Here is an 11,978-nt window from a genome sequence, read left to right on the forward strand (position 1 = left end):
TTTTTGTACACACATACAACGTGACAGCAAGGTAATGTAAAAAGACTTAACAGTTTCATCATGGTGTCTGCTTTTCACCAGGAATTTCCCTTGTCTTCGTTTGGGACTTAGCAATCGCTGTAATTGCATATAGTAGCAGAGATGTGGTAAGCTGAGATTTGTTCTTGCTCCAAAGGCTTCACTTCTTTTGGTGGAGTGCTCCAAAATGAGCCACATTGAGAGGCTGGAGGAAACAGTAAATGAAGCAGGGCTGCCAAAACATTACTGGGTGAACACTCCATTACAGAATTTGTTCCCTTGCAAGGCCTTGACTCCAGCCCACTCATCTTTTGTTGCCTGGAGCTCTCAATTTATTGATACCAGATATTTGATCCACAACTCTGATTTCCCTGAACCTTTCCTGTTTCATTCCATTTTCTCCTGCCACCTGACTTTGTTCTTACTGCCACCTTGAGCAGAACACTTCCTGAACTTGCCATCCTTCCACATTACTTCTGATACTAAATAGCAGGTGCTGTTCTCTTTTTGTCTCCTCTAACCTTAACTTCCAGCTGCTGCTTTCAACTCCTGCCTGGCTGTCTTTGTAATCCTGTGGGTTCAGAGGCAGGTACAATTGCACGTGGACTCCCTGCCCCAGTACACACAAATTTTAAGATACTACTGCATTTCCATTGCCTGAGAACCAAGCTTAGAGATGGAGAACTGTCTGAAGTTATATGCTGAGAGGGGAATTAAAAAAAAAAAAAAAAAAAAAAAGACCTGGGGCTGTTATGCTTATCTCAAAGGGGAAAATCTAACAGAATAAAAACCCAAAACTTTTTAGAGAGAGCGTATAATGTAAACTTCAATTTGAGGAAGAGGAAGAACTTCCATTTGATTTCATGTAACCAGTGCTTTCCTCCTTGTGCCGTCTCTCACTCTTTTTCTTTCATCTGTCTTTAAATTATTCTTTTTGTACTTTGAATCAAGAAAAATGTACATCCAGTTGGTTGCCAGTGCACATCATAGCTGCATAGCCCTGCCAGAATTAGTCCAGACAGTTCTCTGTGAACTGCAGCTGTTCATCCTGTAACTGTGCCTTAGCCAGATGATTTAAGACTTCACTGTTATGCCTTGTTCAGTGTTACTGTCTTCCTTATACTGTATGGTGAAAATTGGCTCAAGAAGAGTCCTTGCTACTTAATATTTAGCTCCCTGGCTTCTTTCCTCTGACCATTGCTACAGCCTGCTCCAGTTTAAACTGAAGGAAGCCACTGGAGTATCATAAGCCTGTGGCTAGAGGCCTGAGGAACAAAGAAAATTGGTCAGCAGTGTCACCATTTTAATTATTTTAGCACTACTCAGTGCTCTGCTTTTATTCCTTTTCAGCAACATTAAATAATACAGTCCTGACGTGACTGAGGGCTGTGACTCGGGGGGAACCCATTCATTGACTTGGTGGCTGCCCCCTAATATTGCACAGCACATGTTCAGCTGTGCAGGCTTATTATTTCCTTTGACTTATCTGCTCACTGCTGAATTTGGAGGTTAATTTGCCAGCTAAGAGGCTGCACTGTGGCCGCTATTGATTCTCAAGTGATTTGCTGAGTACAGATGAAAAAGGTTCATGGAAAATTCAGCCTGGAGAGAATTTAGTTTGAAATGACAGTGGTGTGCTATGTGGCTAACCTGCTGGGAGCTCCATGCTTGAGAGGACTGCGAGCTGCTGTACACAGCTCACCTGTTGTCCTGAAGGCCTGGAGAAGGGACAACTACCATCACCAGGGGAGTATCCCAGTACAAGTTAATAGCACTCCAGCGAGAGGCAGTCCTGCATTATTTCACCTTGGAAGAGTATCAGAAGCAGGGTAACCGTTTCCCTGGTCCTCATCTTCGGTCATGGGAGGCTCTGTGATCACAGCTATCTGTTGGAAGACACCATTTACCTTTAGCCTTGCATCTATATTGAGGAAGTAAGAGTGCTAGGAATGCACAAAATTGTCTCTATTTAACACTACTGTAAAGATATTTTGTTTTAAATTTATAGATTGTTGGTGGTATAAAGAATCTCATGTCATTAGCCCAGCGACATTCCAAATATCTTCCTCAGCAAGTCAGCAGGATCTATCACAGGGGATGTCTGCAGAAAGGTGAGTGGGATTATACGTACATCCAGGAAGACCTGCAAGAACACTGGGGCAGGAACTCTTCTAAGAAGACTTTGGTTGGTGGCAGAGATGGAAAATTCAGATAGCAGGACCAAAAGGGCACATGGCTGCTGGCTGAGTCACCTCGAATGTCACCATTTGCTTTTCAAACTCAGGGTGAGGGCTAATGTACAGACTGTATCCTGGGGGAAAGGGACACAAGGGATGAGTGTTGAGAAACACTGCTGTAGCCATAGTACAGGAACAGCAGAAGCAGCAATGCGGACGCGCTCACATTGTTCCTTGTGCCTGGGAATGCTTCCCCTGCGGCTAAGGCATAATAACTCATTTTCTTTATCCTTAGAGTGCATGGCATTTCTATGGAGATGGGTGCCAGTTAGTACCGGCTGTGTTGGTGCCTCTTATAATGAGGAATTGTTATATCCCTGACTCTGTTCTTTGTACTCTTCCTCCCACTGGAAAGGAAAAAATGTCTCCGTTCAAGTAGCTGACCTCGAAACATGGACACAGCTGGGAAATCTGTGCATGTCCAGGCAAAGCAGCACATGAAGTACATATGCTTCAGCAAAACAGTGTTTGAAAACGCTGAAAAGCATTGTCAGTCAGTGAAGCAGGCCTGACAAAACTATTCAGCCTGCATTTCAGAAAGGCGAGCATTTGTATTTTATGTATTGCCATTTAATAGTCCTCATTGCCCAGAGAATCTATTAGTAAATGCTGAATCTGTTACTAAGATCCAAGGGCATGAATACAGGGCTATCCTGAAGGGAAACAAAGTCACTGCTTCAAAACTGTTATGAAAAATGTGTCCTTAGGAGGACCAGTGTTAAGGGGAGAAATGGTGTGCAGTTACGGGCTGGAATCACAGGAGAGTGCAGAGTGATTCTGCTGTTCTTTTTTATTAATTTTAGGGAAGAAATGAGTAGTTAAACCAGGTATAAGAGAACATCCATGGGACATGGATGCTCTGCTACGTACCCTTGCTTTGTGTGGTTGTAAAATGCAAAGGAAAATGAAGCATTTCTTGAGTTCAGAGATCCTCAGTGGCAGGAATCTCTTTTATAAACTTGCTGTTTCTGCCAATGAAGAATTTTCTGAGTCTGGAAAACACTGTCTCAGTATAACTTAGTGCTGACTCCATTACATACAAGTGATTTTGTTTGGTTTGCTTAAGGCAATTCCTAGTTTTGAAAATCCAAAAGCTATGAAATCTATTTGTTCAGACTAGTTAGAATCCAGGTATTCTGCATCTGAAGTCATAGTAATGAGGATCTGAAGTATACCAATGCAGACCGAAATAGCAGTCATCTCATTAATCCTCTTCTGTATCTCGTGCAGTGGAGATGGGAAGACAAATCACCTTACCACCTCAGAAATTGTATGCAGCTCAGTACTAGCATGTTTTAAATAAATGCCTGCCTGCTGAACATGAGAGAGTCTTGCAACACCATACTTGCAAGAACCCATTCCTGAAAGGTGGAAGCTGCTGCCTCAGAGAGGAGGGCTTGTTGGTAGTATGCTGCCATGAAGTAATCCTGTGGCATACAGAGTCTGGACTGATTCTCCCTTTTTTTTTTCCCCCTCCACATTCCCAGTACGAGTGCATAAGTCTTTACCTTTCCCCATTGACACAGTGGAACAGAGGTTGTATAGCAGCCTGTTGCACTGTCACCAAGAACAAATGTTAGTTGTCTTGCTTACTAAACACAGAAAGGTTGTAAATAGGAGAATAGAATAGATTATTTGAAACAGTTCAAAAATGACATGTGTACTTCAGGTTTTGCTGCCTGCATGGTAATTATCTTGTAGCAATTGCTGTTCCTGGTTAAAGATTCATGACTGTCTTTGAGGCTGATCCCCTGGGCCTTCAGAATTCCAGTTTAGCTGACAGTGAAGATCCTTCTGGCCTCTGTGTCTCATTACTTCTCCTCATAGTAATAGATTTTGGCTGTAATAAGTGAGAAATTCAGGAGAGCTTTGGCTGCTAGGACAATGGTAAATTGCCATCACTGTCTGGGTCCTCTCGCATGAGACACTGTAGTATACTTTTATTCCCTGAACTGCTATTCCTCATATACGTGTGGCATACAGTACCCATGATCATATTGCACCTGTGTACTGCTGGAAGGCAGGAGAGGCGCATGTGCTTGGATGGAAGTATTGATGCTTTCTGCCTGTGCAGCAGTGAGTGTATCCTGATTCTTTGTTCTTTTCACAGGCATCAGTGCTCTTATTATTCCTTATGTCATATCTAGAGTGTTTGAGGTTTTTCTGGTGGATGCTGTAAGTAAGTACATGCTAGGAAACACTACAGGTGGAATGGAAGAAGAGTTTTTTCCTGCCGTTTCTTTAGTGCTATTGGTATATGATCAAAAGAAAGGACTGACCTGATTTTCTGCAGTGCTCAGCACCCACACATCCCAGGGAAGCTGATGAGAAATGCAGAAGCTTACTGTTTTTGAAATCAAGCCCAGAATATGACTCATAATGCCATGAAGGAGATACTTGACAACTAAATGAAAAAATATACAGACAAAAGGTACCAAAGCATTTCTGTTGAACATTTTATTGTGAAGTAGTCTTTTAGGTGGTGTTTCTATCACAGAGCTACAACTGTTGTATACCTTTTACAACAGCTCCATTAAAACAATTTTTGCAGTGTTTTAACTAGAACATCTCTGTACTTGGAGAAAGCAACTGCTGTACGTTACAATCTCCTATGTCTTGAAGCAGACCTTTGCAAGATCCTGGGCTCAGCTGTGTTCTCTGAAGGGTGAAAGTCAGTTGGACTGAAAGTCAAGTGTTCTCAGCTATTGGCACTTGATGCTGTACTGTGTGTGTTGATGCTGCTGCAGCATGCTGATCCTTCAGTTAGCTGTCTTGCCATGCCTGTGACACAGCCTAGATCTTGAAATGGCGAATCTTACCAGGGCATGGTGGAGGAGTCACAAAGCCAACTGGAGAAGGTACTTTATCATGCTGAGCAACCTTTGCAGCTGCTCTCTTTGCTACAGATTTTGCTGATGATAGTAGGGAAGGAAATTCTGAAGAGCTGGATTCAGATGCAACAGGGTTATTGTGGGAAATTCTGAGGTTATGGTTAGTGAAGCCTTGTCCAGCACTGGGTACCAGTCCTGCTGATGTATCTTGACCTGAGTGAGGGTAGGTAACTCCAGGCTGGAAAAGAAAAATGTTGTTTGTGTGTGTATTCACTTGAGATTTATAATATGCATGTCATTGATGACTTAGTATGGACCCTACTCCTACCTAGATATTGTCATCTAACCCAGATACAAAGTGTCTATGACCACTAGGAAAGTTTTGAATTTGGATTTCAACACAAAATCAGGAGCCCAGAAGCACGTTTTTAATATCCATTAAATATCCATTAATATCCATTATAATCATTAGGACAAAATCTGGTGCAGTGTGAACTTTCAGAGCAGCCTACGCAGCACTGAAACACTGAAACCTAGCTGCTGCCCTAATCTGCATTCTTTCTTTCATATCCCCTCTAGGCAGCTAATTACTACTATGCCTCCAAGAGCTCTGCTCTACAAGAAGCACTCAGTGCCCAGCCAGCCCTTCTCGAACTAATTGGAGTCTATGCTACCTGTGCACTCAAGCCCTGTGCATGTAAATTTCCATTCTCTTGCAGTAGCAGTGCAGGCTAGGAGCCCTGAATTTGGTCAGGTCTAAGAACTACTTGTAGCAAAAGCTTCCAGTTGGTGAGACCTACCATAGTAGCTCTTTTATATTTTACATCTAGATGCCTTTCACCTAGCTGAGCAAAATTTAGTTCCCTTTGCCCCACTAGACATATGAAACTCCCATATGGTTAGGAAAACAAACTATGCCAAGCACAGATGGCAGAGGTGATAATTCTGGGCAAAGAAATCCATAGAATAACCTTATCTTGTCGGGTTTTTTAGGATATGAAGTTAAACAGCTAGGTTATCACAGATAGATAATGCAATTTACAGTGAAAAAGGTAAACTCAGGGCATTTGCTTCAAAAAGTGCTAGTAGGATATTCTGGGAAGGAAGGGAGGGCCCCGAGAGCTGGTACCTGATGTCCATACAGCTGGCATTGTGCTGCTAAGTCCTGTGAGGGTTCTGTTACCATTGTTGCTGTGCAGAAACCAAAATTCTGGCAAAGCAGAATATAATGAAGAGAAAATAGTGAGAAAATAGGGAAGACTTGCATTGCATTTTTTTCAATTTCAGTATGTTTAGAAATAGCTACATCTCATGATTTATCTGAGCAATAAAGTGCTTGCTTTTAGTCTGTTGGACTCAAAAGCCAAGCTGTTTAAATGTGTAACCAGCAAGTAAAGGAAATTCCTGTATTACTCTGGAGTAAGATTGTTTGCCTGGATATGAGGAAGGGAAGGAATATATGGATCCAAGCAAAAGGTTCCCCACTCGTTAAATCTGCCAAGGACACTTTTGGTTTTGTTTCATCAGAAAAGAACTTCAGTATGATGAAGTGCACAGTTCTCAAGAATTTTCATGCATTTCATATGCATGAAATTAGAGCTCACTGGTTTTGTGTTTGTGTACTGCCCATTCCAAAGGAGCTTGATTTTTCTCAGGTGCACATATTAAGAAAAGTAAATGATAGTATAAAGGCTGTTTATTACAATTATTTTGTGTTAAGGATGCTTTTGTCCTTAATCCTTTTTGAAATATATTGAAATGCATCGAGATTCAACCCAGATACATCAGAGAGAAGGTAAACGGGTAATATAGCTTTAGAAAGTATGCATTGAAAAGGATATCATAGTGGTATCCAACTTTCATTCTCACAAAGATCTATTCCTGTGCAAGTACAAGTGCATCACAGCATGCCTCTGTTCTACCTCTGAGCTGGAGAGATGTGGACTGATGTGCTGGCATACTTACAGACTGATCCTCAGGAAGCAGTTGACAAGCCTCCAGATTATCTTTAGCCTGTTGTGATGTGCAGTTTGTGGCAGCCACAGCAAACTCGACATTGACCATCCGCACTGGGTGATACTGAGAAAACAGGAAAGATGTTTTAACCGACTTTGCACTGTTTGAAATTGCGGAGCTGCTGAGAAAAGATAAAAGGCAAATATTGTGGCTTCTAGCTCTGCATCTCCCACAGAAGTCAGAGAGCCCTGTGTCTAAGATGACACAGAACACTAGGAAAATCATGGGCAATTCAGTAGGGCAACTTAAAGCAAGCTCAATCTGATTGTAAACATAACTAGCTAGCGCTGCTCAAGTACTACAGAGAAAATATTCTGTTTACATGGAAGGGTAGACATTGTTCTAGCAGTTACCTGTTTTATGGCTCTTCCAATCTCCAGGAGCCTGAGGTAGGCATCAGGAGTTTTGCTGTTGTAGTTATTGAGGGCAGTGGAAACAGTTGCTAACACATCAGTGTCGTTTAGACTTGCCAGGAGCGGACAGTCCGGGCAGAGCTCGTGAATATCTTCAGCTGAGTCTGCAGGAGGAACAGATTGTTTTGCTCTGGTCGTAAGTTGAAGTACATTGCAGACATAGTCAGTGATGCAAAACACCGTGTTTGTCTGTCTGTCCCAAATTATACTGCAAAAATTTTTTGCAGTGCAAGCTATAGATGGCAGTATTTCATGCAACTTTTGCTATTTGAGTCCTGAAGTCTTCATGCCAGCAAAAATGCTGTGGATTTCAATAGTGTATTTTGCATATTCTTACTCAGGGTTTAATCAGTTTTCTTTCTGGCAAAACATCCATGACACCAGTGAAAAGATGTCTCAGCTCAAGGTGGTAAATTTAAGATATTTTAGTTCTTTGGAACTGTGTTTGCAATAGTGTGTTTCATTCACCCACCACTTTTAAAGGCAGTACTGAAAGCATCACATACAGAGCTAAGAGATCTCATGCAGACAGTGCAGAACAGACTGCTTTCTCATGACAATACTGATAATGTTGGGCTCAGTAAATAAGTTGCAGCTCACATGGGGGTTCATTCTGAAGATCAACGAGCTCCTTGCTGGGGAGCTCAGACCAACAAGGAATCAAATCCTTGAGGGAAAGCCTCAGTGCCAGCCATCTCTGGGTCAAACCTGGGAAGTGCTCCTGAAGCAGTCTTATCACATCTTAACTGTTATAATAAAGAGGAGCAAAGAGATGGTGCCAGGTCTGTAGGAAAAGATCACAAAAGATCACAAAAGGACAGCTGAATTAAAAAAAAAAACAACAGTAATTTCCAGTGTTTTAGAATTAGAAGTGGTAGGGAGCTGTAAGCACTGCTAGATTAATACTCCACCTTTAAATTCAAGTACAAAGAACAACATCTTTACCTGCATGTGAGTGGCATTTACTAGCAAGTACTGAAAACTGTCCATTCAGTTTCTGCAGTTTAACATCACAGTCACCCTCAACTGCCTAGAGAGAGACAGAAATCAAAGGGTTACGTTGTACAGATAAATAGGAATTTCTGAAAAGATCAACTATTACTAAATTCAAAAGAACAGATCCTGGATTAAGTGTTGCTGAAAAAGCAGCCTGATTGCAAAGGCCTGGGCAGGCTTGTTCTGGTGTCTGTGGTTCTGTAAAGGACTGACCTAGGTGGCAAAACTTGGATCCAAATCTGGATCTCAAAAGTATCAGAACTGCCATGGTATCCTGAGTATAGATATTTAGTTCAGGTTCCTCTCATAAAGAGCAAAGAATGTGAATTCTTATAGATTAAGACCTTGTGCAGAGCTGTTTGATAACATTCTCCCTATAATCCCAGCTGGTCAGTGGCCATGGTAACAGCAGTGTGCTGCCTTGTGTGAGCTGGTCTGCAGGCAAGAGCCAACAGGGGAGGAAATGTCAGAGGCAAAGGTGGGAAGGGGGAACAGTTAGAATCACCTCCCCCAGTATGGAAAATGGGATCTGAGCCCTGATGAATACAGGGGTGGATTTAGTCACGAGCGCTGTGAATTGGGCCCCATTCTAGAAACAGCAGGCTTAAATTGTCAGTTGCTTGTTCTGCTTTTTGCTTAGGAAGCAAAGCTGCCTGTACTCAGACAACACTTCCAATGCTTTGGTTAGGGAAAGCTTTTCACAGTTGGATCACGCTTGCATAAGAGCAAAATATTTGAGGCCAGTAAATTCCAGTGGAGCATTACTTTGAGGCCAGAGCCCTGTCCAAAGGGAATAGCTCTCTTGCAGTCACTGGTGGCTAGACTTGATGTAATTTCACTACTTCACACGCCACATGCAGCCAAGGGAACATTGTGTTTGTCCAGGTTCACAGCCTCCTGTCTGCCATATGCAACAGTGCAGTGTTATCTGGGCTGAGCATGGAGACCTGCACCTGGAGAGCCTGAGCAAGGCCCGTGGCATTCATGACACGTACGAGGGAAGTTATGCTGAGAGTGACCCGTCCTCCTCGTGTAACAGGATGTGAAATCCTTCCTGACATGAAGGCAACTAAATCAGCAAGGCAGATACAAGTGACTGGTGCTTATGGGCTGTTACAGTGATGTAACCTTTGCAGGCAAAGCTTAGAATGCTAACTGGTTATAAACTGGCCTCTATAACAGCATACTGAACTTGCACTCTTGTACCAAGCAAGTCATGTTTCAGATACTCACATGTTGTTCAAATGTCCTTACTGAGCAATTTGCAAGAGGTGTAGGATTAAGAATGTGACATGTGGTCTCTAATAAGTCAAGTTCAAGGAAGAGAATCTCATTATTTTGCCCCTGGAAGAAAAACAAAACAAAACAGAAATAGTAGTACTTCACAAAACATTTTGCTGGGTAGCTTTAATAATCAACAGCTGGTTTTATTGATGAAAAAAATCGATGTTTGTGTAACAAGATACCAAATAAACTCTGTTCACTCATGCTCATGGCCCACCCCATTTACCTCATTGGAATTACACTGAATTGCACCAGCTAAGTTCCAGTATTCCTGTTATTTATGGACTGCAGGATCTTTTCTGGCTGTTCCTGAGCCTTTTCAATTCTAGCATTCGACACATCAATGGGGGGGCAGAAGTGAAGGCCCCTAGCTCTGAAGCTGACTCTGAGTTTTGAGTCACGAATGATTCTTTTTAAACCATTTAAATCATTTTAGTGTAAAAATATTAAAGAGAAAAACAGAATCACCAATGTTTTTGTGCAACTGTAGGAACACTTCTAATCTTATCAATGACTGCTTTATTCTCTTGTAAATGATACTGGTATCCTCTCTCTCATGTCAAGTAGTAAACAGCCCTGGAGTTTCATTTCAATGTTGTGAGAAAATCAAAAGGTCTGAATGTGTGCATATGCTGCATTCATGTCTATTTCCACAGCCTTTCTAGAGGACTATAATGATGTGAATAGATCTCAGTGGAAATGAGAGTATAAGCCACAGTTACTTCCATTCAGCTTCCTTGTCAGCTCAATGGGATATTAGGTAAAATTCATAGCTACTACAAAATCACTAACAGCGTGGAGTTATGATAGGTATGCATTTGGCCAATAAATAGTTATCCACATCATGAGAATTATCCTTGCAGTTTTTCTCCAGATTAGCTACTGGGCTCATGAATCAGCGCTTTGGATGATCTCCCCTAGCAGGCATGCAGCATTTGTAGACTAAGCCCTTTCTAGCTTTGTACAAAAATAACATTTCTCTCTCCCCCTCAGTTCTGTTCTTTGAGATACATTCCAGTGACCTGGATTCTCATCTACTACGTGGTGACATTGCACCATTTCAATCAATAGAGCCATGCTGATTTACTCCAGGTGAGGATACAGCCCTTGGCAGGACTTGTCAGTCGTAGCCAAGCCTTTCCAGCTTAACACAGTGCTCTGCCTGCAAGCTCCTCACTTACCTGAGGCAGCGCGCGGACTTGCTCAATTCTGTTTAAGGCAAACTTGTATCCGTGATGGCTGTGGCCATTAATATAATTCACAGCAAATTCAGCTGCTGCTTCAGATTCTGGGTCATCGCAGCCCAAGGGAGGCGGGGGAGCTGCGGGTGCAGCTCTGTGAATTGGGAGCTGCATAAGCAGTATGAAAGCTACGAGTGCCTTCATGGCACCCAGAGAAAACCTATCCCTTTCCGAGGTGAGGATCTAAGAACACTGTTCGGGTGGTAGCTAGGCAGCTGGAACCAGGGTCTCATTTATATAGTACATACCACAGACTTTGCATGAGCGCATGTCTGATATTTGTCCCAGTTCCAAGAAGGCATTGCAAACAACAAAAGTGAAAAGTAAATGTTAGGACATCAAGCTGACTGATTAATATTGGCCAAAGTAAATTTTATCAGGTAGGACATTGCGAAGTCCGCTAAAAAGAAGAAAACATCAGCAAAAATTTAAGATAATTTTTAGCAACTCCTCTGCCAGCTAGTTACAGTACAGGCTGGAGAAAGATGGTCCCTAGTGTTGAACGTGTAGAGATGCTGCTGCTAATAAAGCTCACTTGTGAACAGGACATGTTCTATCTGGGCTCTAATCTCACCAGACACCAATGCAAACTGGGAGATCAGAACTGTGATAAATCAGAAACTGGAATTTGAACAAGTTCTAAGGACCACATCCAACAGTGAATTTAATTATATAGCAAATTTTATTACTGAATTCATTGGAATAGCAAATGAGATGAGTTTCTAAATCTTTTGATCAGCTTTTTGTTCCTCTGATCGGTCGGATACTTCCAGCAATTCCTGTTCAGTGATTCTGATTTTATGCTGCAAAGCAGGTGTCTTGTAGACATTTTTCTGGAATATGCTATAAATATTTGAGGATTTGATAGAAGATCAGAAAAGGCACAAGTTTGTTTTAAGAAGAAGACCTAGAAGAGGAGGCCAAAATCATCCCCATCCACTT

At 42.1% G+C, this 11,978-nt stretch overlaps 1 protein-coding gene across 1 annotated transcript; it reads right to left on the bottom strand.

Moving 5' to 3' along the window:
• Positions 1-4,697: 4,697 nt before the first annotated feature.
• AHSG (alpha 2-HS glycoprotein) lies at positions 4,698-11,258 on the bottom strand. The gene is made up of 7 exons (XM_042881344.1): positions 10,977-11,258; positions 9,745-9,855; positions 8,461-8,545; positions 7,456-7,619; positions 7,052-7,165; positions 6,216-6,296; positions 4,698-5,324 (listed from the first exon to the last, which is right to left on the bottom strand). Exons 1-7 carry the CDS (start codon positions 11,178-11,180, stop codon positions 5,049-5,051), a joined length of 1,035 nt encoding a protein of 344 aa, XP_042737278.1. The 5' UTR covers positions 11,181-11,258; the 3' UTR covers positions 4,698-5,048.
• Between the last annotated feature and the right edge of the window lie 720 nt (positions 11,259-11,978).

Source organism: Lagopus leucura, unplaced genomic scaffold (genome assembly GCF_019238085.1).
Source record: "Lagopus leucura isolate 7727_CA_CO unplaced genomic scaffold, USGS_WTPT01 Super-Scaffold_100029, whole genome shotgun sequence".
Taxonomy (NCBI): Eukaryota; Metazoa; Chordata; class Aves; order Galliformes; family Phasianidae; genus Lagopus; species Lagopus leucura.

Bases quoted from the DNA above. Each gene is read 5' to 3' on its own strand.
- AHSG (XM_042881344.1), bottom strand. From the start codon at position 11,180: ATGAAGGCACTCGTAGCTTTCATACTGCTTATGCAGCTCCCAATTCAC. The intron at 8,546-9,744 runs GTGAGTATCTGA...GTCTCTCTCTAG, and splicing joins TAAGGACATTTGAACAACAT to GCAGTTGAGGGTGACTGTGA. The intron at 6,297-7,051 runs GTAAGTATGCCA...CTGCTTTGCCAG, and splicing joins TGCTTCCTGAGGATCAGTCT to AATTTTGGTTTCTGCACAGC.